Source organism: Salmo salar, chromosome 20 (genome assembly GCF_965601325.2).
Source record: "Salmo salar chromosome 20, fSalSal1, whole genome shotgun sequence".
In the NCBI taxonomy this organism is placed as follows: domain Eukaryota; kingdom Metazoa; phylum Chordata; class Actinopteri; order Salmoniformes; family Salmonidae; genus Salmo; species Salmo salar.
This window is the reverse complement of record NC_138310.1, coordinates 89542749-89568409: the sequence shown is the minus strand read 5'-3', so window position 1 is coordinate 89568409 and position 25661 is coordinate 89542749. Positions and strand designations below refer to the sequence as shown.

General features: G+C 42.4%; 1 protein-coding gene across 2 annotated transcripts in view; it reads right to left on the bottom strand.

Moving 5' to 3' along the window:
• LOC106581501 (glutamate receptor ionotropic, kainate 1) overlaps positions 1-25661 on the bottom strand; it is a 160640-nt gene that overhangs the window by 77177 nt on the left and 57802 nt on the right. For both annotated transcript variants that reach the window (XM_045704105.2, XM_045704106.2), the window contains exons 2-6: positions 20708-20875; positions 16310-16404; positions 11696-11858; positions 4991-5172; positions 3950-4003 (exon numbers count right to left, since the gene is read on the bottom strand). In XM_045704105.2, coding sequence (XP_045560061.1) covers positions 3950-4003; positions 4991-5172; positions 11696-11858; positions 16310-16404; positions 20708-20875 — 662 coding nt within the window. The remainder of the gene's footprint in view (positions 1-3949; positions 4004-4990; positions 5173-11695; positions 11859-16309; positions 16405-20707; positions 20876-25661) is intronic.

Genomic DNA, 25661 nt, shown 5'->3' with positions numbered 1-25661 from the left:
AAACACCTGGAGTTAGTAACAAACAGGTCCTGAGAGAAAACACCTGGAGTTAGTAACAAACAGGTCCTGAGGAAGGAGAAACACCTGGAGTTAGTAACAAACAGGTCCTGAGAGAAAACACCTGGAGTTAGTAACAAACAGGTCCTGAGAGAAAACACCTGGAGTTAGTAACAAACAGGTCCTGAGGAGGAAGAAAACACCTGGAGTTAGTAACAAACAGGTCCTGAGAGAAAACACCTGGAGTTAGTAACAAACAGGTCCTGAGGAAGGAGAAAACACCTGGAGTTAGTAACAAACAGGTCCTGAGGAAGGAGAAAACACCTGGAGTTAGTAACAAACAGGTCCTGAGGAAGGAGAAAACACCTGGAGTTAGAAACAAACAGGTCCTGAGAGAAAACACCTGGAGTTAGTAACAAACAGGTCCTGAGGAAGGAGAAAACACCTGGAGTTAGTAACAAACAGGTCCTGAGGAAGGAGAAACACCTGGAGTTAGTAACAAACAGGTCCTGAGGAAGGAGGAAACACCTGGAGTTAGTAACAAACAGGTCCTGAGGAAGGAGAAAACACCTGGAGTTAGTAACAAACAGGTCCTGAGGAAGGAGAAACACCTGGAGTTAGTAACAAACAGGTCCTGAGAGAAAACACCTGGAGTTAGTAACAAACAGGTCCTGAGAGAAAACACCTGGAGTTAGTAACAAACAGGTCCTGAGAGGAAACACCTGGAGTTAGTAACAAACAGGTCCTGAGGAAGGAGAAACACCTGGAGTTAGTAACAAACAGGTCCTGAGAGAAAACACCTGGAGTTAGTAACAAACAGGTCCTGAGAGGAAAAACCTGGAGTTAGTAACAAACAGGTCCTGAGGAAGGAGAAACACCTGGAGTTAGTAACAAACAGGTCCTGAGAGAAAACACCTGGAGTTAGTAACAAACAGGTCCTGAGGAAGGAGAAACACCTGGAGTTAGTAACAAACAGGTCCTGAGAGAAAACACCTGGAGTTACTAACAAACAGGTCCTGAGGAAGGAGAAAACACCTGGAGTTAGTAACAAACAGGTCCTGAGAGGAAACACCTGGAGTTACTAACAAACAGGTCCTGAGAGAAAACACCTGGAGTTAGAAACAAACAGGTCCTGAGAGAAAACACCTGGAGTTAGTAACAAACAGGTCCTGAGAGAAAACACCTGGAGTTAGTAACAAACAGGTCCTGAGAGAAAACACCTGGAGTTAGTAACAAACAGGTCCTGAGGAAGGAGAAACACCTGGAGTTAGTAACAAACAGGTCCTGAGAGAAAACACCTGGAGTTAGTAACAAACAGGTCCTGAGAGAAAACACCTGGAGTTAGTAACAAACAGGTCCTGAGGAGGAAGAAAACACCTGGAGTTAGTAACAAACAGGTCCTGAGAGAAAACACCTGGAGTTAGTAACAAACAGGTCCTGAGGAAGGAGAAAACACCTGGAGTTAGTAACAAACAGGTCCTGAGGAAGGAGAAACACCTGGAGTTAGTAACAAACAGGTCCTGAGGAAGGAGAAACACCTGGAGTTAGTAACAAACAGGTCCTGAGAGAAAACACCTGGAGTTAGTAACAAACAGGTCCTGAGAGAAAACACCTGGAGTTAGTAACAAACAGGTCCTGAGGAAGGAGAAACACCTGGAGTTAGTAACAAACAGGTCCTGAGGAAGGAGAAAACACCTGGAGTTAGTAACAAACAGGTCCTGAGGAAGGAGAAAACACCTGGAGTTAGTAACAAACAGGTCCTGAGGAAGGAGAAAACACCTGGAGTTAGTAACAAACAGGTCCTGAGGAAGGAGAAACACCTGGAGTTAGTAACAAACAGGTCCTGAGAGAAAACACCTGGAGTTAGTAACAAACAGGTCCTGAGGAAGGAGAAAACACCTGGAGTTAGTAACAAACAGGTCCTGAGGAAGGAGAAAACACCTGGAGTTAGTAACAAATAGGTCCTGAGGAAGGAGAAAACACCTGGAGTTAGTAACAAACAGGTCCTGAGAGAAAACACCTGGAGTTAGTAACAAACAGGTCCTGAGGAAGGAGAAAACACCTGGAGTTAGTAACAAACAGGTCCTGAGAGAAAACACCTGGAGTTAGTAACAAACAGGTCCTGAGGAAGGAGAAAACACCTGGAGTTAGTAACAAACAGGTCCTGAGAGAAAACACCTGGAGTTAGTAACAAACAGGTCCTGAGAGGAAACACCTGGAGTTAGTAACAAACAGGTCCTGAGAGAAAACACCTGGAGTTAGTAACAAACAGGTCCTGAGGAAGGAGAAAACACCTGGAGTTAGTAACAAACAGGTCCTGAGGAAGGAGAAAACACCTGGAGTTAGTAACAAACAGGTCCTGAGAGAAAACACCTGGAGTTAGTAACAAACAGGTCCTGAGGAAGGAGAAAACACCTGGAGTTAGTAACAAACAGGTCCTGAGGAAGGAGAAAACACCTGGAGTTAGTAACAAACAGGTCCTGAGAGAAAACACCTGGAGTTAGTAACAAACAGGTCCTGAGAGAAAACACCTGGAGTTAGTAACAAACAGGTCCTGAGGAAGGAGAAAACACCTGGAGTTAGTAACAAACAGGTCCTGAGGAAGGAGAAAACACCTGGAGTTAGTAACAAACAGGTCCTGAGAGAAAACACCTGGAGTTAGTAACAAACAGGTCCTGAGGAAGGAGAAAACACCTGGAGTTAGTAACAAACAGGTCCTGAGGAAGGAGAAAACACCTGGAGTTAGTAACAAACAGGTCCTGAGAGAAAACACCTGGAGTTAGTAACAAACAGGTCCTGAGAGGAAACACCTGGAGTTAGTAACAAACAGGTCCTGAGGAAGGAGAAAACACCTGGAGTTAGTAACAAACAGGTCCTGAGGAGGAAGAAAACACCTGGAGTTAGTAACAAACAGGTCCAATGAAGGAGAAAACACCTGGAGTTAGTAACAAACAGGTCCTGAGGAGGAAGAAAACACCTGGAGTTAGTAACAAACAGGTCCTGAGGAAGGAGAAAACACCTGGAGTTAGTAACAAACAGGTCCTGAGGAAGGAGAAAACACCTGGAGTTAGTAACAAACAGGTCCTGAGGAAGGAGAAACACCTGGAGTTAGTAACAAACAGGTCCTGAGGAGGAAGAAAACACCTGGAGTTTGTGTGGTCAGTCAATGGCACAAGGTCAAATAACGTGGTCAGGGTAAACTCCAGACTCTACCTATAACCCTCAAAACGATTGGCCTTTCAGCCCTCTCAATAACCATCAAAATGATTGACCTTTCGGCCCTATCAATAATCCTCAAAACGATTGGCCTTTCAGCCCTACCTATAACCCTCAAAACAATTGACCTTTCACCCCTACCTTTAATCCTCAAAACGATTGACCTTTCAAAGGATATACTCAGAGAAACTCAAAACGATGGGAGAAGAGTGTAATATGTAATCCCATGGCATTTGAGAAAAGTACACATATTACTATTCCATTAGATTTCAATACACCTGTTTGGTTTGAAATGTGTTCACCAGCAGTCTTTAAATTACCCTTATGGGCCGTGTCTGGATACCCGTACTTGAATTGTAGGCATTTTGGGTATATGAAAAAATAAAGTTTTATTTTATGTGACATTTCTAAAATGTTGTGTATGCTTTAAATGCCAGTATTTCCTACTCATTTAGGCTTTTCATCTATTGAGGAAGAGAATCGTATTTCCGAAACCCACGTGAGGGGGACGCGCTGTACCAAAATGAACCAATGGTAGGAATCAATGCAATTGCACATTTAGATGTGGTATTCTCAGTAGCAGGAGACTAGTACTCTGGTTATTTGTTACTTAACCGCATTCGTTTTGACCAAACAGTATGTTTCTAAATAGTGTGTATTTGGATTAATACGATCAGTACGCCGTGTGCCGTTTAGACATACGGTCTGAATCAGAGTAATAAAACTATGTTCTTACCAGAGTAGTGAAGAAGAAGTGGTAATACTCAGTCATCATCCCCATGGACATGATCTGTATAGGAGAGACAGAGAGGGTGAGTTCCAAAGGGCACCCTATTCCCTAAATAGTGCACTACTTTTGACCAGGACCCATAGAGCTTTGGTTTAAAAAGAAGTATACTATATAGGAAATAGGGTTCCATTTGGGACAGAAGAGATAGACAGAGCTCAGCTCACACACCACTAGTGTTCTGCCCAAGCCAGCACAAATCACATTTACTAGCTTAAACTCCATCCATCCATAACTATAGCCATACCCCTGGGCCCACTGCAAATTACACACTTCCCCCGTTTCTAGCAGGGGCTCATTTTGTTTGGTATGCTCGCTGTGCATTTAGGTGACTGTATGAGTAATAAATGTCTCAATTGGTACACATTCGTGTGGCGTTTCCATTCATCTGTTTCACAGCTACTGGTTTTAAATGTGTGTGTCTGAATAGAAACAAGCTCGATTTGGCATTGGAAATGAACATACTGTAGAATTTCTGCAGGGGATAGAAAATCGACTAATCTGTCTGGCCACAAAATCCAAACTGGAATTGTGTATAAGAGGAAAGGAGATGAAAGGAGAGGAAGGGAGAGGAAAGGACAGGACAGGACAGGTCAGGACAGGAGAGGAGAGGAGAGGAGAGGAGAGGAGAGGAGAGGAGAGGAGAGGAGAGGAGAGGAGGAGAGGAGAGGAGAGGAGAGGAGAGGAGAGGAGAGGAGAGGAGAGGAGAGGAGAGGAGAGGAGAGGAGAGGAGAGGAGAAGAGAGGAGAGGAGAGGAGAGGAGAAGAGAGGAGAGGAGAGGAGAGGAGACAAAAAGAGAGGAAGGGAGAGGAAAGGACTGGAGAGGAGCGGAAAGGAAAGGAAAGGAAAAGAGAGGAAAGGAGAGGAAATGAGAGGAGAGGAAAGGAGAAGAGAGGAGAGGAAAAAAGAGGAGAGGAAAGGAGAAAAGAGAGGAAAGGAGAGGAGAGGAAAGGAGAGGAAAGGAGAAGAAGGGTAAGCAGACATACTGACCTGTTTGAGTATATCTGCGGAGGTCTGGTAGGAACAGTCGAAGATGACATAGAACTCTCTCCCCTTCTTCATCTCCTTTAGTAACGGCCGGGCATCTTTACTCTCCGTCGGCAGCTGGCGAATCTTAATCTTGATGCTGTACCTGGACGGAGCTTTGATCAGCTCCTGAAGACGAATTAATCCTGGGACAGAGAAGGGAAGGAAATAAATACAGAAATATGTTATGAGTAAAGGGGCTTTGCAAACCGATCCTGGTTCAAAGCAGATTAAAGACACAGTCCGGGGATCTTAAGCACTTACAAATTCGCAACATATCATACGATTTGGATGACGTAGGTCAAAGCAGTAAATTCAATGTGACCCTTCAGATCAGACAACCTGTTTGAGAGGATGAGTAAAGGACGAAACCAAACTCCAGCAATAATATGATATGACTGGAGAGGAAATACATCTGGAGAGGAACTCAACTCAAGGCAGCCCCCGCCGCACCTCTCTGATTCAGAGGGGTTGGGTTAAATGCGGAAGACACATTTCAGTTGAATACATTCAGTTGGACAACTGACTAGGTATCCCCCCTTTCCTTCCCCCTTATTGATGTGACTTGTTAAATCCACTACAATCAGTGTAGATGAAGGGGAGGAGGCAGGTTAAAGAAGGATTTTTAAGCCTTGAGACATGGATTGTGTATGTGTGCCATTCAGAAGGTGAATGGGCAAGACAAAAGATTTAAGTTCCTTTGAACGGGGTATGGTAGTAGGTGCCAGGCGCACCGGTTTGAGTGTGTCAAGAACTGCAACGCTGCTGGGTTTTACACGCTTAACAGTTTTCCATGTGTATCAGGAATGGTCCACCACCCAAAGGACATTCAGCCAACTTGACACAACTGTGGGAAACATTGGAGTCAACATGTGTCAGCATCCCTGTGGAACACTTTAACACCTTGTAGAGTCCACGCCCCGACAAATTGAGGCTGTTCTGAGGGCAAAATGGGGTGCAACTCCATATTAGGAAGGTGTTCCTAATGTTTGTACACTCAGTGTATGTAGTGCACTTGTCACGACTTCCGTCGAAGTTGGTCCCTCTCCTTGTTCGGGCGGCGTTCGGCGGTCGACGTCACCGGTTTTCTAGCCGCCACCGATCCACTTTTCATTTTCCATTTGTTTTGTCTTCTTTGTACACACCTGGTTTCCGTTCCCATAAATATATGTTCCTTATTTAACCCTCTGTTTTCCCCATGGTTTTGTGCGTGTTTGTTCGTTGTAAGTTGGACTGTGTTTGTGAGCTTGGTTATTTTCCTTGGAATATTTGTTGTTTTGAGTAAAGTTCTGTGAATTACTCATCTCTGTGTCCTGCGCCTGACTCCGCCTTACCTGCTACACCTAGACGCCTGACAGCACTACTTTTGACCAGGACCCATTGAGCTCTGGTCAAAGTAGTGCACTATACATGTATATGGAATATGGTTACATTTGGGACACAGGCAATACATGATTATATTCAGAAAAGCCTCATAATATCTATGACCCTATTAGTAGTGGCCAGACTACATTATGATCCCACAACTCAGCACAACAATAACAATTATCCAGTAATATATTCACACTATAACTTCCTAAACTCAACAATAACAATTAACCAGTAATATATTCACACTATAACTTCATAATAACCATATCTAATTCGGTGCAATTTAACTGAAGCCTATTGGCCCTGGTCAAATGTAGTGTACTAAATAGGGAATGAGGTACCATTTGGGACGGAAAGGGAGTGTACTAAATAGGTAATAGTCAGGGGGCTACAGGAGGGGATAGAGGAATTGTTTAGAGTCGGAAGGTATAAGGATTGTTTAGGATGGTAGAGGGATTGTTTAGGATGGTAGAGGGATTGTTTAGGATGGTAGAGGGATTGTTTAGGATGGTAGAGGGATTGTTTAGGATGGTAGAGGGATTGTTTACAGTAGGATGGTAGAGGGATTGTTTACAGTAGGATGGTAGAGGGATTGTTTAGGATGGTAGAGGGATTGTTTAGGATGGTAGAGGGATTGTTTAGGATGGTAGAGGGATTGTTTAGAGTAGGACGGTAGAGGGATTGTTTAGGATGGTAGAGGGATTGTTTAGGATGGTAGAGGGATTGTTTAGAGTAGGACGGTAGAGGGATTGTTTAGGATGGTAGAGGGATTGTTTAGGATGATAGAGGGATTGTTTAGGATGGTAGAGGGATTGTTTAGAGTAGGACGGTAGAGGGATTGTTTAGGATGGTAGAGGGATTGTTTAGGATGGTAGAGGGATTGTTTAGAGTAGGATGGTAGAGGGATTGTTTAGGATGGTAGAGGGATTGTTTAGGATGGTAGAGGGATTGTTTAGGATGGTAGAGGGATTGTTTAGGATGGTAGAGGGATTGTTTAGAGTAGGACGGTAGAGGGATTGTTTAGGATGGTAGAGGGATTGTTTAGGATGGTAGAGGGATTGTTTAGAGTAGGATGGTAGAGGGATTGTTTAGAGTAGGATGGTAGAGGGATTGTTTAGAGTAGGATGGTAGAGGGATTGTTTAGGATGGTAGAGGGATTGTTTAGGATGGTAGAGTGATTGTTTAGGACGGTAGAGGGATTGTTTAGGATGGTAGATGGATTGTTTAGAGTAGGACGGTAGAGGGATTGTTTAGGATGGTAGAGGGATTGTTTAGGATGGTAGAGGGATTGTTTAGAGTAGGACGGTAGAGGGATTGTTTATGATGGTAGAGGGATTGTTTAGGATGGTAGAGGGATTGTTTAGAGTAGGATGGTAGAGGGATTGTTTAGAGTAGGATGGTAGAGGGATTGTTTAGAGTAGGATGGTAGAGGGATTGTTTAGAGTAGGATGGTAGAGGGATTGTTTAGGATGGTAGAGGGATTGTTTAGAGTAGGATGGTAGAGGAATTGTTTAGAGTAGGATGGTAGAGGGATTGTTTAGAGTAGGATGGTAGAGGGATTGTTTAGAGTAGGATGGTAGAGGGATTGTTTAGAGTAGGATGGTAGAGGAATTGTTTAGAGTAGGATGGTAGAGGGATTGTTTAGGATGGTAGAGGGATTGTTTACAGTAGGATGGTAGAGGGATTGTTTAGGATGGTAGAGGGATTGTTTAGAGCAGGTTGGTAGAGGGATTGTTTAGGATGGTAGAGGGATTGTTTAGGATGGTAGAGGGATTGTTTACAGTAGGATGGTAGAGGTATTGTTTACAGTAGGATGGTAGAGGGATTGTTTAGGATGGTAGAGGGATTGTTTAGGACGGTAGAGGGATTGTTTAGGATGGTAGAGGGATTGTTTAGGATGGTAGAGTGATTGTTTAGGATGGTAGAGGGATTGTTTAGGATGGTAGAGGGATTGTTTAGAGTAGGATGGTAGAGGGATTGTTTAGGATGGTAGAGGGATTGTTTAGGATGGTCGAGGAATTGTTCAGAGTAGGATGGTAGAGGGCAGTTTAATCAAGGTGGGATTGATTAAAAGTGCCTTCAGAAAGTATTTATACCCCTTTTTGTTGTGTTACAGCCTGAATTCAAAACGGATTTAAAAAAAAATCTCACTCATCTAAACGCATTATCATATACTGACAAAGTGAAAATAGATTTTTAGGGAGTGTTTGCACATTTATTTAAAATGAAATACAGAAATATTTAATTTACATAAGTATTTACACTCCTGAGTCAAACATGTTAGTTAGAATAACCTTTGGCAGCAATTACAGCTGTGAGTCTTTCTGGGTAAGTCTCCAAGAGCTTTGCACACCTGGACTGTACAATAAATGTTGCACATTATTATATTTAAAATTCTTCAAGCTCTGTCAAGTTAGTTGTTGATCATTGCTAGACTGCCATTGTCAAGTCATGCCATAGATATTCAGGCCAATTTAAGTCAAAAATGTAACTAGGCCACTCTGAAACATTCAATATAGTCTTGGTAATCAACTCCAGTGTATATTTGGCCTTGTGTTCTAGGTTATTGACCTGCTGAAAGGGGAATTTGTCTCCCAGTGCCTGTTGGAAAGCCTGTGCTTAGCTCTATCACTACCACTAAACTCTGCAACTGTTTTACAGTCACCATTGACCTCGTGGTGAAATCCCTAACTGGTTCCCTTCCTCTCCGGCAACTGAGTTAGGAAGTACGCCGGTATCTTCGTAGTGACTGGGTATTGATACACCATCCAAAGTGTAATTAATAACTTCACCCTGCTCAAAGGGATATTCAATGTTTGCTTTTTTTTATCCATCTACCAATAGGTGCCCTTCTTTGAGAGGCAATGGAAAACCTCTCTGGTATTTGTTCACTGCTTGACTGTGGGACCTTACATATAATTGTATGTGTGGGGTACAGCGATGAGGTAGTCATTCAAAAAAAATGTTAAACACTTACTGCACATAGAGTCCATGCAGCTTATTATGTTATTATATTATGTGAAGCAAATTTTTACCCCAGAACTTATTTAGGCTTGCCGTAACAAAGGGGTTGAATACTGATTGACTCAAGACATTTCAGCTTTTAATTTAGAATTAATTTGTAAACATTTCGAAAAACATAAATCCACTTTGATATTATGGGGTATTGTGTGTAGGTCAGTGACGCAACATCAAAATCTCAATTTAATCATTTTTAAATTCAGGCATTAAGACAACTAAATATAGAAAAAGTCAAGGGGTGTGAATACTTTCTGATGCCACTGTATTGCCACATTGCAAGACAGCACAGCACAAACAGATCTGGGACCAGGCTAATAAACAGATCTGGGACCAGGCTAATAAACAGATCTGGGACCAGGCTAATAAACAGATATGGGACCAGGCTAATAAACAGATCTGGGACCAGGCTAATAAACAGATCTGGGACCAGGCAAATAAACAGATCTGGGACCAGGCTAATAAACAGATCTGGGACCAGGCTAATAAACAGATCTGGGACCAGGCTAATAAACAGATCTGGGACCAGGCTAATAAACAGATATGGGACCAGGCTAATAAACAGATCTGGGACCAGGCTAATAAACAGATCTGGGACCAGGCAAATAAACAGATCTGGGACCAGGCTAATAAACAGATCTGGGACCAGGCTAATAAACAGATCTGGGACCAGGCTAATAAACAGATATGGGACCAGGCTAATAAACAGATCTGGGACCAGGCTAATAAACAGATCTGGGACCAGGCAAATAAACAGATATGGGACCAGGCTAATAAACAGATCTGGGACCAGGCTAATAAACAGATCTGGGACCAGGCTAATAAACAGATATGGGACCAGGCTAATAAACAGATCTGGGACCAGGCTAATAAACAGATCTGGGACCAGGCAAATAAACAGATATGGGATCAGGCTAATAAACAGATCTGGGAGCAGGCTAATAAGCAGATCTGGGACCAGGCTAATAAACAGATCTGGGACCAGGCTAATAAACAGATCTGGGATCAGGCTAATAAACAGATCTGGGATCAGGCTAATAAACAGATCTGGGACCAGGCTAATAAACAGATCTGGGACCAGGCTAATAAACAGATCTGGGACCAGGCTAATAAACAGTTCTGGGATCAGGCTAATAAACAGATCTGGGACCAGGCTAATAAACAGATCTGGGACCAGGCTAATAAACAGATCTGGGACCAGGCTAATAAACAGATATGGGACCAGGCTAATAAACAGATCTGGGATCAGGCTAATAAACAGATCTGGGACCAGGCTAATAAACAGATCTGGGACCAAGCTAATAAACAGATCTGGGACCAGGCTAATAAACAGATCTAGGACCAGGCTAATAAACAGAACTGGGACCAGGCTAACAAACAGATCTGGGACCAGGCTAATAAACAGGTCTACGACCAGGCTAATAAACAGATCTGGGACCAGGCTAATAAACAGATATGGGATCAGGCTAATAAACAGATCTGGGACCAGGCTAATAAACAGATATGGGACCAGGCTAATAAACAGATCTGGAACCAGGCTAATAAACAGATCTGGGACCAGGCTAATAAACAAACACTCTGAGTAACATTTTCATCTATATATAGGTATTTCAACAACTAGCCCTTCATAACACCATGCAGCATCACATCTAACACAAAGCAAAGAAGAGTCCTAGGCTGCATTCCAAACAGCACCCTATTTCCTTTGTACTGCACTACTTTTAACCAAAGCCCTATGGGCCCTGCTACTACTACTTCTCATTGTTGGCTGATGCAAGCAAGCAATTTTTCAATATTATTAGAGCCATTGCTGCTGATGCCTTTTACAAATAGAATAGCCACAAATCTACAGAACTATGTGATTAATAAGACCTATAGCATTTATTTTTACTAGCAAAGGTTGCTCTTCTCAATGTAGCATTGCTAGAGGAACCTGCCAAGGCTATCCTCTATCACCCTTAGCTTTTTGCTGTCCCCTTAGCCTACATCTAGGGCCCAGATGTTCCTGGTCCTTCCAGTGACATCCATCACATCCTGTCTCACTGTCCAGGTCAGATAATTGACCACATGTGTCTTCTTAATTGTCTGTTAAGATCAAACTGAAGTGAAGGGGAAATTCAGCTACTACTGAAGCATGTCTATCAACTTCAACTTTCACTGTCGTCCAAGAGTTGCTGAATTTCCTCTTCACTTCAAGTTTGCTCCTCAATTGTTGCACCTTTGGTCGGAGAATGAGGTAGTGGGAGTGCTCCCTTCCCTTTGTCTGTTTAGATCACTCACCAGTCGCGTCCTCGTAAACCACGGTGACTGTCTTCCACTTGTAGTACTGTACGATGTCCAGTATGGCTCTGCTGATGGAGGCATACTCTGGGTACAGGTTGATGTAGAAGCTGTCCTTGTTGTCCACAGAGGGGTGTTTCCACCGGGTCTGGATATGGGGTACCTTAGGAGGGACATAAATACAATGTTTATTTTTCATCAATGTGATAATATGTTAAGTGATGTCATGTTAAGTGATCATTTGTTATGTGAGGAACACAAATGCAATGTTTTTAGTTATTTTACTCGAGAAGCACATTAGAAATAAGCTGAAAGCTTTCATGTGTTATCCTCTGGGAATTCTTTGTACTTTTAAATGGTTTTCAACGATACAAATAGTTTTTACCCCAAAAATCAATTAGTCAGTTAATCAACCAATCAATTTTAAACAATATGATGTTATGTGATGGTATGTTAAGATACGGTGGTTCCTGCTTTAAAAGTAGCGTCATACTGCAGCACACCTTGCGTGCTGCTGCAGCATTCTGTGGCACGTTATCAATCTGTCAGCCATTTTTTCTGTTAATGCAAGTTAGTGCTAGTTTGACCACCAGAGGGCATCTTTGAGAAGCATTTGATAGTATTCCGTATTGGCATTAACAGAGAATTTAAAACCTTTTTAGTAATAACATAGTATATGGGATTGATTTTAAGAAATTTTACTTAATTAATCTGATTAATATTATGGTGTTGCTATTCAGAGAAAAACAAAAAACGAAACCCTCAGGGTTTCCGTTAGGATGGAATGGAAAATATGGCACTGTACAACGGGAGGAAGGAGTAGGCTGTCATTGTAAATAAGAATGTGTTCTTAACTGACTTGCCTACTTAAATAAAGGTTCAATTTTAAAAAACAACTGGCGGCAACCGCAGTGCAATCAATAGGAGGTGAACAGTGGCTGGTGCTGAAAATATAGCTAACTTGCTATGCAAGTGTTGCGCACCAACAGATGGAGAAAACCTACACCAGTCGAGCAATTCATTTCAACAATAATCTTCATGTTGACTGAATATAAGAAAGTGATGTCTGCTAAATAATCAAGTTAGGTTTCTCCAGAAATAAATAATTCTAAATAACAAACTGGCTTTATTTACAAATTAGTGAGAATGTCTTACCCCATGTTTAAGAATTGCCTATTTATCGCTCACTCTAGGTTAAATGAAAACTGAATCTCCAAAATATCATTACTTTTTAAACAATGTGATTATTATTATTAATTAATTTAGAATTGTATAAAAGCCCCTTAGATATTCTCAGATATTCTCTCAGATCCTAACGGAAAATGCACCTTAGATATTAATATAGAGTCCACCAATCCTCTTAATGTAATTACTGGTGGAGAGTCATGTCATTTAATTATTTTCTTCTTTTCGATATAAACTGTAGGCCTACCATAGGAGAAATGAGTCTCACTGGTGTTGAGTAATGTGCTGTTAAAAATGGTGTAGGTCTTATTTATTTAAAGAGCATATTGAAGTTAGAAGCAAAAGCCTACAACTATTTTAGCATCGTTTCACGCTGCTCTGAGGTAAGCATGGGGACTGGTCTTGATAAATCAATAAGATTTTTATTTTCATTTAATCGCCGTTTGAGTATTGGTTAGACAATAATTAGAATATTAGAGTGCAGAAATGATATGCTCTTAGTGTAACCTTTATTTAACTAGACAAGTTAGGACTAGGAATTTGTTCTTACTAGGCACTCCCAATCACGGTCGGATGTGATACAACCTGAATTCGAACCAGGGACTGTAATAAAGGCTCTTGCACTGAGATGACGCGAGCCATGACCAATATATATATATTTTCTCGAATCCCTCTGGAATTTTTATTTGCGCACACCTGGCCCCTATTTCCACTGATTGATTGTATTTATAAATATGTGCCCATTGGTTTCCATTGGGCGGTCGATTATTGTTACTACGTCCCTTGGTGCGTGTGAGTACCTGTGTAGTGTGTTTTAGCTTTCATGCCCTTGTGAATTGCGCAGATGATTACGGGTCTCGTCCCGTGTGTTAATCATTGTGCACATGTGTAAATTTATTTGAGGTATTCCTCGCTCTTTTGTTTGGGTTTCTACCCTGTGTTTTGTTACGTGTTTCTTTGGTCTTCGTCCCCGTGCCTTCACACGCCACGCCTTAAATTTGGTGAAATGAAAAATATATATTACGCATTCCTGCGCCTGCTGAAGTCAACTGGAGGTATACGTGTGGATGTATTTCAACGCCTACCTTGAAACTCAGTGCCTCTCTGCTTGACATCATGGGAAAATCCCCCCCAAAAATCTGCCAAGACCTCAGAAAATAAATTTTTGACCTCCACAAGTCTGGTTCATCCTTGGGAGCAATTTCCAAATTCCTGAAGGTACCATGTTCATCTGTACAAACAATAGTATGCAAGTATAAACACCATGGGACCACGCAGCCATCACACCGCTCAGGAAGGAGACGCGTTCTGTCTCCTAGAGATTAACGTACTTTGGTGCGAAAAATGCAAATCAATCCCAGATCAACAGCAAAGGACCTTGAGAAGATGCTGGAGGAAACAGGTACAAAAGTATCTATATCCACAGTAAAACAAGTCCTATATCGACATAACCGGAAAGGCCGCTCAGCAAGGAAGAAGCCACTGCTCCAAAACCGCAATAAAAAAGCCAGACTACGGTTTGCAACTTCACATGGGGACAAAGATCGTACTTTTTGGAGAAATGTCCTCTGGTCTGATGAAACAAAAATAGAACTGTTTGACCATAATGACCATCGTTATGTTAGAAGGAAAAAGGGGGAGGCTTGGAAGCCAAAGAACACCATCCCGAACAGTGAAGCACGGGGGTGGCAGCATCATGTTGTGGGGGTGCTTTGCTGCAGGAGGGACTGGTGCACTTCACAAAATAGATTGCATCATGAGGGAGGAAAATGATGTGGATATATTGAAGCAACAACTCAAGGCATCAGTCAGGAAGTTAAAGCTTGGTCGCAAATGGGTCTTCTAAATGGACAATGACCCCAATCATACTTCCAAAGTTGTGGCAAAATGGCTTAAGGACAACAAAGTCAAGGTATTGGATTGGCCATCACAAAGCCCTGACCTCAATCCCATAGGAAATATGTGGGCAGAACTGAAAAAGCGTGTGCGAGCAAGGAGGCCTATAAACCTGACTCAGTTACACCAGCTCTGTCAGGGGGAATGGGCCAAAATTCACCCAGCTAATTGGGCTTGTGGAAGGCTACCCAAAACGTTTGACCCAAGTTAAACAATTTAAAGGCAGTGCTACAAAATACTAATTGAGTGTATGTAAACTTCTGACCCACTGGGAATGTGATGAAAGCAACAAAAGCTGAAATAAATCATTCTCTCTACTATTATTCTGACATTTTCTCATTCTTAAAATAAAGTGGTGATCCTAAGACAAGGGAATTTGTACTAGGATTAAGTGTCAAGAATTGTGAAAAACTGAGTTTAAATGTATTTGGCTAAGGTGTATGTAAACTTCTGACTTCAACTGTATATATATTTTTTTGTTTTCAGAACATTAACCATGTGTAGGTAGATACGTGTGTAGGTAGATGTGGATAGATAGATACAAATTATTTGTTGCAAGTTGGGGATTCTTTAGTAAATGTTATTTTTCAGCTAGTAACCCATCCTGCTACGCTTGTGAAAACCTAATAAACCTTTTCCCCTTTCCACGTTAAAGATTACAATTGATAAAGTGTTTTTAGCCACAATCGGCGCCAACCCCAAATTAATACATTTGGGCACTGTCGATAGCGTGCTGGACTTTGGGCTAGAATGTTGAGGGTTCGAAAGTCTGCTCCCTGCTTGTTTCATTATATTATTATGCCTGTCTCAGAGCAAATAGCCTGGATTGTTGCTCCCATCTCGTTCCTGCTCTCTTACATGTGTCATTCTCCAGTGGCTCGCTTGTGGGTGTTCTGGCAGGATGTACTGTTTTTTATTCTGTCTGTATGAATTACAAATCAGCCTTTACTTCAATCATGTTTCCAGTCTATTGCATAGTTACAATGTGTAATCATTGATGTCCCAGGAGCAGGAGTGGTAAACACTGTTGAAGTGTATAATTGTAATACATACATGCAGACACAGCGTCATTCAAAGAATGGAGTTTGATACACCTGGTTTTGGATAAGACTGGAAAAAATTTTTGCTAAATGCGAATTTTGTAAATTAACTTTATGACCAAAACATATGCACAATTGTTTGTCTCTACGTTAACTAACATATTCCTCTCAATTGTAAATTTTTTGCTTGACTCGTTATGACGTTATAATTACTTAAATTAGCTTCCACCATAATGTTTTGTCAGCCATCTTTGCTGAAGAAAGTCACCAGGGACGGGTGGCTCGCGTCAAATTCATCATTTGTCATCATTTGGAACCACTCGATATGATTGGTCATATAAAAACCTTGGGACTCAAATGCATAATGAGTGCTCTAACTCCCCCTTGTGGTAGTCTGGCGCAATGAAGCTGTGACGCTGGGTACCTCCATGTCTCGCTGTGTGGAAACTCGTAACTTTTAAAGGAGGAACCACTGTATGTGATAGTGTCTCACCTCCAGAGCATTGCAGATGGACTGGACAGCACTGACGGAGGAGCTGTGAGAAGGACCAAACACCGCCCCGACACCCAGAGCCAACTGGTCACAGGCTGGGAGAGGGACAGTAGAGAGGGACTGTTATTTTCTGCATCTCAAATGGCTCCATATTACCTTCAGAAAGTATTCACACCCCTTGACTTTTTCCACATTTTATTGTTTTACAGCCTGAATTTTAAATGGATAAAATTTAGATTTTCATTCACTGGCAAACACACAATGCCCAATGATGGCAAAGTGGAATTGTTTTTCCTTTTTTTTTTTTATTAATAAAAGCAACAAAAAAAGTTGAAATGTCTTGTTAAGTATTCAACCCCTAAATAAGATCAGGAGTAGAAATTAGCTTAAAACAAGTCACATAATAAGTTGCATGGCGTCAGTCTGTGCAATAAACATTATTTTTTTGAATGACATCCTCATCTCTGTACCCCACACATACAATTATCTATAAGCTTCCTCAGTCGAGCAGTGCATTTCAAACACAGATTCAACAACAAAGACCAGGGAGATTTTCCAATGCCTCGCAAAGATGGGCACCTATTGGTAGATGAAAAATACATTTCAAAACATTGAATATTCCTTTGAGCATGGTGAAGTTATTAATTACACTTTGGATGGTGTATCAATACACCCAGTCACTACAAAGATACCGGCGTCCTTCCTAACTCAGTTGCCGGAGAGGAAGGAAACCGGTCAGGGATTTCACCATGAGGCCAATGGTGACTGTAAAACAGTTGCAGAGTTTAGTGGTTGTGATAGAGCTAAGCACAGGCTTTCCAACAGGCAGTGGGAGACAAATTCCCCTTTCAACAGGTCAATAACCTAGAACACAAGACCAAATATACACTGGAGTTGTTTACCAAGACTATATTGAATGTTCCTGAGAAGAAGGAAACCGCTCAGGGATTTCACCATGAGACCAATTGTAATTTTAAAACAGTTACAGAATTTAATGGCTTTGATGGGAGACAACTGAGGATGGATCAACAACATTGTAGTCACTCAACAATACTAAGCTGACAGAGTGAAAAAAGGAAGCCTGTACAGAATAAAAATATTCCAAAACATGCATCCTGTTTGCAAACAAGGCACTAAAGTAATACTGCAAAAAATGTGGCAAAGCAATTACCTTTTGTCCTGAATTCGAAAGTGTTATGTTTGGGGCAAATCCAATACAACACACTACTGAGTACCACTCTCCATATGTTCAAACATAGTGGTGGCTGCATCATGTTATGGGAATGCTTGAAATCATTAAGGACTGAGGAGTTTTTCAGGATAAAAAGCAACAGAATGAAGCTAAGCGCAGGCAAAATCCTAGAGGAAAACCTGGTTCTGTCTGCTTTCCACCAGACAATGGGAGATGAATTCCCCTTTCAGCAGGACAATAACCTAAAACACAAGGCCAAATATACACTGGAGTTGCTTACCAAGAAGACAGTGAATGTTCCTGAATGGCCGAGTGACAGTTTTGATTTAAATCTACTTGAAAATCGATGGTAAGACCTGACAATGGTGTTCTAGCAATGATCAGGTGCTGACCTGTTGCACCCTCGACAACTGTGATTATTATTATTTGACCCTGCTGGTCACCTATGAACATTTGAACATCTTGGCCATGTTCTGTTATAATCTCCACCCGGCACAGCCAGAAGAGGACTGGCCACCCCTCATAGCCTGGTTCCTCTCTAGGTTTCTTCCTAGGTTCTGGCCTTTCTAGGGAGTTTTTCCTAGCCACCGTGCTTCTACACCTGCATTGTTTGCTGTTTGGGGTTTTAGGCTGGGTTTCTGTACAGCACTTTGTGACATCAGCTGTTGTAAGATGGGCTTTATAAATAAATTGGATTGATTGATTGATTGATCAACAACCAATTTGACAGAGCTTGAAGGATAATGTGCAAATATTGCACAATCCAGGTGTGGAAAGCTTTTAGAGACTAACCCAGAAAGACACACAGCTGTATTGACTGCCAAAGGTGATTCTAACATGTATTGAGTCAGGGGGCTGAATACTTATCTAATCAAGATACTGTTGAAGTCGGAAGTTTACATACACAAAATACATTTAAACCCAGTTTTTCACAATTCCTGACATGTAATCCTAGTAAAAACTTCCCTGTCTTAGGTCAGTTAGGATCACCACTTTATTTTAAGATTGTGAAATGTCAGAATAATAGTAGAGAGAATGATTTATTTTAGATTAAATTTTTTTCATCACATTCCCAGTGGGTCAGAAGTTTACATACACTCAATTAGTATTTGGTAGCATTACCTTTAAATTGTTTAACTTGGGTCAAACGTTTTGGGTAGCCTTCCACAAGCTTCCCACAATAAGTTGGGTGAATTTTGGCCCATTCCCCCTGACAGAGCTGGTGTAACTGAGTCAGGTTTGTAGGCCTCCTTGCTCGCACACGATTTTTCAGTTCTTCCCACAAATTTCCTATGGGATTGAGGTCAAGGCTTTGTGATGGCCACTCCAATACCTTGACTTTGTTGTCCTTAAGCCATTTTGCCACAACTTTGAAAGTATGCTTGGGGTCATTGTCCATTTGGAAGACCCATTTGCGACCAAGATTTAACTTCCTGACTGATGTCTTGAAATGTTGCTTCAATATATCCACATAATTTTCCTACCTCATGATGCCATCTATTTTGTGAAGTGCACCAGTCCCTCCTGCAGCAAAGCACCCCCACAACATGATGCTGCCACCCCCGTGCTTCACTGTTCGGGATGGTGTTCTTCGGCTTGCAAGCCTCCCCCTTTTCCCTCCAAACATAACGATGGTCATTATGGCCAAACAGTTCTATTTTTGTTTTGATCTTTGTCCCCATGTGAAGTTGCAAACCGTAGTCTGGCTTTTATTATGACGGTTTTGGAGCAGTGGCTTCTTCCTTGCTGAGCGACCTTTCAGGTTATGTCTATATAGGACTCATTTTACTGTGGATATAGATACTTTTGTACCTGTTTCCTCCAGCATCTTCACAAGGTCTTTTGCTGTTGTTCTGGGATTGATTTGCACTTTTCGAACCAAAGTACGTTCATCTCTAGGAGACAGAATGTGTATCCTTCCTGAGCTGTATGACGGCTGCGTGGTCCCATGGTGTTTATACTTGCGTACTATTGTTTTTACAGATGAACATGGTACCTTCAGGCATTTGGAAATTGCTCCCAAGGATGAACCAGACTTGTGGAGGTCTACAATTTTTTGGGGCTTATTTCTTTAGATTTTCCCATGATGTCAAGCAAAGAGGCACTGAGTTTGAAGGTAGGCGTTGAAATACATCCACAGGTACACCTCCAATTGACTCAAATTATTTCAATTAGCCTATCAGAAGCTTCTAAAGCCATGACATAATTTTTTGTAATTTTCCAAGCTGTTTAAAGACACAGTCAGCTTAGTGTATGTAAACTTCTGACCCACTGGAATTTTGATACAGTGAATTATAAGTGAAATAATCTGTCTGTAAACAATTGTTGGAAAAATGACTTGTGTCATGCACAAAGTAGATGTCCTAACTGACTTGCGAAAGCTATAGTTTGTTAACAAGAAATTTGTGGAGTGGTTGAAAAATGAGTTTTAATGACCCCAACCTAAGTGTATGTAAACTTCCCACTTCCACTGTACATTACTGCTTTATTTTTCATGACTTTTTACAAATGTTACAATCTTTCTTCCACTTTCACATTACAGACTATTTTATGAATATCGTTGACAAAAAATTACAATTAAATACATTTCTATCCCAATTTGTAACACAACAAAATGTGGAATAAGTAAAGGGTGTGAATACTTTCTGAAGTTACTGCATATAGTGCATTACTTTTGACCAGGGCCCTACGGGGATACAGACAGAGATTTGACCAGGGCCCTAGGGGGATACAGACAGAGATTTGACCAGGGCCCTACGGGGATACAGATAGAGATTTGACCAGGGCCCTACGGGGATACAGACAGAGATTTGACCAGGGCCCTATGGGGATACAGATAGAGATTTGACCAGGGCCCTACGGGGATACAGACAGAGATTTGACCAGGGCCCTATGGGGATACAGATAGAGATTTGACCAGGGCCCTACGGGGATACAGATAGAGATTTGACCAGGGCCCTATGGGGATACAGATAGAGATTTGACCAGGGACCAGGGCCCTACGGGGATACAGACAGAGATTTGACCAGGGCCCTATGAGGATACAGACAGAGATTTGACCAGGGCCCTACGGGGATACAGATAGAGATTTGACCAGGGCCCTACGGGGATACAGATAGAGATTTGACCAGGGCCTATGGGAAATAAGGTGCCACTCGGTATAAAACAATTGACAATGTAAAAATCCAAATAAGAACCATCCTTACCTCTTCTGGAGGCTTCGAAGCTGTCGAAGAGGTTTATTCTCTGGATGTCGTAGGTCAGGGTGGTGTTGGGCATTAAGGTCCGGTTCCTGTTAATGTTTGTCGCAGCGAATTTAAAGGCCAGCTCCTCCACACTAATGGGCTCATTCTCAAGGGTCTCAAAGATACCCCCTGGAGAAACAGCAGAGAAGAGAGAGACAGGGAGGGGTGAAAAATATATCATTATTACAGAAGCAGAAGAAGAAGAAGAAGAATGAGTAGTACGCATTATTTTGTATCATTATCCGTCACTATCATTCCCTTATGCCTTTCTCCAACCTAAAGTTGTGTAATGTGTCGTTTCATCACACAGTGCCACTGAATGACCTATGGAATAGTTCCAGGGGAGATGAATGAGCCAATTGTAAGCTGGGGATGATTAGGAGAACCGTGATGGTATGAGGGCCAGATTGGGAATTTAGCCAGGATACCGGGGTTAAAACCCCTACTCTTACGATAAGTGCCATGGGATCTTTAATGACCACAGAGAGTGAGAACAGACATTTAACGTCCCATCTGAAAAGGTAGAAACCTACACAGGGCAATTAGGGAAACATTTTAGACCAGAGGAAAAGAAGCCTCCTTCTGACCCTCCAACACCACTTCCAGCAGCATCTGGTCTCCCATCCAGGGACCGACCAGGACCAACCCTGCTTAGCTTCAGAAGCAAGCCAGCAGTGGGATGCAGGGTGGTATGCTGCTGGCTATGACTAATGGTAAGATAAGAGGGAGTGAACAACAGATGGAGGACTAATGGTTTGATAAGAGGGAGTGAAACACAGATGGAGGACTAATGGTTTGATAAGCAGGAGGAGTGTACCACAGATGGAGGACTAATGGTTTGATAAGAGGGAGTGAACAACAGATGGAGGACTAATGGTTTGATAAGAGGGAGTGAAACACAGATGGAGGACTAATGGTTTGATAAGCAGGAGGAGTGTACCACAGATGGAGGACTAATGCTTTGATAAGAGGGAGTGAACAACAGATGGAGGACTAATGGTTTGATAAGCAGGAGGACTGTACCACAGATGGAGGACTAATGGTTTGATAAGCAGGAGGAGTGTACCACAGATGGAGGACTAATGGTTTGATAAGAGGGAGTGAACCACAGATGGAGGACTAATGGTTTGATAAGCAGGAGGAGTGTACCACAGATGGAGGACTAATGGTTTGATAAGCAGGAGGAGTGTACCACAGATGGAGGACTAATGGTTTGATAAGAGGGAGTGTACCACAGATGGAGGACTAATGGTTTGATAAGCAGGAGAAGTGTACCACAGATGGAGGACTAATGGTTTGATAAGAGGGAGTGTACCACAGATGGAGGACTAATGGTTTGATAAGCAGGAGGAGTGAAACACAGATGGAGGACTAATGGTTTGATAAGAGGGAGTGAACAACAGATGGAGGACTAATGGTTTGATAAGCAGGAGGAGTGTACCACAGATGGAGGACTAATGGTTTGATAAGCAGGAGGAGTGTACCACAGATGGAGGACTAATGGTTTGATAAGAGGGAGTGAACAACAGATGGAGGACTAATGGTTTGATAAGCAGGAGGAGTGTACCACAGATGGAGGACTAATGGTTTGATAAGCAGGAGGAGTGTACCACAGATGGAGGACTAATGGTTTGATAAGCAGGAGGAGTGTACCACAGATGGAGGACTAATGGTTTGATAAGAGGGAGTGAACAACAGATGGAGGACTAATGGTTTGATAAGAGGGAGTGAACAACAGATGGAGGACTAATGGTTTGATAAGCAGGAGGAGTGAACAACAGATGGAGGACTAATGGTAAGATAAGAGGGAGTGAACAACAGATGGAGGACTAATGGTTTGATAAGCAGGAGGAGTGTACCACAGATGGAGGACTAATGGTTTGATAAGCAGGAGGAGTGAACAACAGATGGAGAACTAATGGTAAGATAAGAGGGAGTGAACAACAGATGGAGGACTAATGGTTTGATAAGCAGGAGGAGTGAACAACAGATGGAGGACTAATGGTTTGATAAGCAGGAGGAGTGTACCACAGATGGAGGACTAATGGTTTGATAAGAGGGAGTGAACAACAGATGGAGGACTAATGGTTTGATAAGCAGGAGGAGTGAACAACAGATGGAGGACTAATGGTAAGATAAGAGGGAGTGAACAACAGATGGAGGACTAATGGTTTGATAAGCAGGAGGAGTGTACCACAGATGGAGGACTAATGGTTTGATAAGCAGGAGGAGTGTACCACAGATGGAGGACTAATGGTTTGATAAGAGGGAGTGAACAACAGATGGAGGACTAATGGTTTGATAAGCAGGAGGAGTGTACCACAGATGGAGGACTAATGGTTTGATAAGAGGGAGTGAACAACAGATGGAGGACTAATGGTTTGATAAGCAGGAGGAGTGTACCACAGATGGAGGACTAATGGTTTGATAAGAGGGAGTGAACCACAGATGGAGGACTAATGGTTTGATAAGCAGGAGGAGTGTACCACAGATGGAGGACTAATGGTTTGATAAGCAGGAGGAGTGAACCACAGATGGAGGACTAATGGTTTGATAAGAGGGAGTGAACAACAGATGGAGGACTAATGGTTTGATAAGCAGGAGGAGTGTAACACAGATGGAGGACTAATGGTTTGATAAGCAGGAGGAGTGTACCACAGATGGAGGACTAATGGTTTGATAAGAGGGAGTGTACCACAGATGGAGGACTAATGGTTTGATAAGAGGGAGTGAAACACAGATGGAGGACTAATGGTTTGATAAGAGGGAGTGAACAACAGATGGAGGACTAATGGTTTGATAAACAGGAGGAGTGTACCACAGATGGAGGACTAATGGTTTGATAAGCAGGAGGAGTGAACAACAGATGGAGGACTAATGGTTTGATAAGCAGGAGGAGTGTACCACAGATGGAGGACTAATGGTTTGATAAGAGGGAGTGAACAACAGATGGAGGACTAATGGTTTGATAAGCAGGAGGAGTGTACCACAGATGGAGGACTAATGGTTTGATAAGCAGGAGGAGTGTACCACAGATGGAGGACTAATGGTTTGATAAGAGGGAGTGAACAACAGATGGAGGACTAATGGTTTGATAAGCAGGAGGAGTGTACCACAGATGGAGGACTAATGGTTTGATAAGCAGGGGATTGAACAACAGATGGAGGACTAATGGTTTGATAAGAGGGAGTGAACAACAGATGGAGGACTAATGGTTTGATAAGCAGGAGGAGTGTACCACAGATGGAGGACTAATGGTTTGATAAGCAGGAGGAGTGTACCACAGATGGAGGTAAACAATCACGATGCCAAACAACAAACAAACAATTATTGTGACATTCAGAACTCTTCCTCCATTAACATCCTTAATTCTCCAACAGTCAGCTCAATATAAAGTAATGATCTACTCTAACCCAATACCCTGAATTATCCTACTCCTTCACTTCTAACCCAATACCCTGAATTATCCTACTCCTTCACTTCTAACCCAATACCCTGAATTATCCTACTCCTTCACTTCTAACCCAATACCCTGAATTATCCTACTCCTTCACTTCTAACCCAATACCCGGAATTATCCTACTCCTTCACTTCTAACCCAATACCCTGAATTATCCTACTCCTTCACTCCTAACCCAATACCCTGAATTATCCTACTCCTTCACTTCTAACCCAATATCCTGAATTATCCTACTCCTTCACTCCTAACCCAATATCCTGAATTATCCTACTCCTTCACTTCTAACCCAGATAAATTGAGAGAGAGGGAGAGAGAGAGAGAGAGAGAGAGAGAGAGAGAGAGAGAGAGAGAGAGAGAGAGAGAGAGAGAGAGAGAGAGAGAGAGAGAGAGAGAGAGAGAGAGAGAGAGAGAGAGAGAGAGAGAGAGAGATTGAAGGATCAGTGGGTCTGCTTAGTGCTTAGCATGCCAACACAGACAGAAAGAAAGAGAGGGAGGGAGGGCATGGGAGGCTGAGTTCAAACACAACAACTGTTTCCTCTCTTTGGATTCGTTCCAAATGGCACTCTATTGCCTTTATAGTGCACTACCAAGGCCCAAAGTTCCTTTAAACACAATTACGTACGGGCTAGCAGTGTGCCCCCATAAAGGTTTGGTCAAAAGTAGTGCACTATATTGGAAATATAGGTGTTCGATGGGTTTAAGGTCAGGGCTCTGTTCAGGCCAGTCAAGTTCTTCCACATCGACCTCGACAAACCATTTCTGTATGGACCTCGCTTTGTGCATGGGGGTCATTGTCATGCTGAAACAGGAAAGGGCCTTCCCCAAACTGTTGCCAAAGTTGGAAGCACAGAATCGTGTAGAATGTCATTGTATGCTGTAGCGTTACGATTTCCCTTCACTGGAACTAAGGAGCCCCAACCATGAAAAACAGTCCCAGACCATTATTCCTCCTCCACCAAACTTTACAGTTGGCACTATGCATTAGGGCAGGTAGCGATCTCCTGGCATCTGCCAAACCCAGACTCGTCCGTTGGACTGCCAGATGGTAAAGCGTAATTCATCACTCCAGAGAACGTGTTTACACCGCTCCAGAGTCCAATGGCGTTGAGCTTTACACCACTCCAGCGGACGCTTGGCACTGCGCATGGTGATCTTAGGCTTGTGTGCGACTGCTCGGCCATGGAAACCCATTTCATGAAGCTCCAGACGAACAGTTCTTGTGCTGACGTTGCTTCCAGAGGCAGTTTGGAACTCGGTAGTGAGTGTTACAACTGAGGACAGACTATTCGCACTTCAGCACTCGTTCTGTGAGCTTTGTGTGGCCTACCATTAAGCGGTTGTGCCGTTGTTGCTCCTAGACTTTTCCACTTCACAGTAACAGCACTTACAGTTGACCGGAGCAGCTCTAGCAGGGCAGAAATTTGACAAACTGACTTGTTGGAAATGTGGCATCCT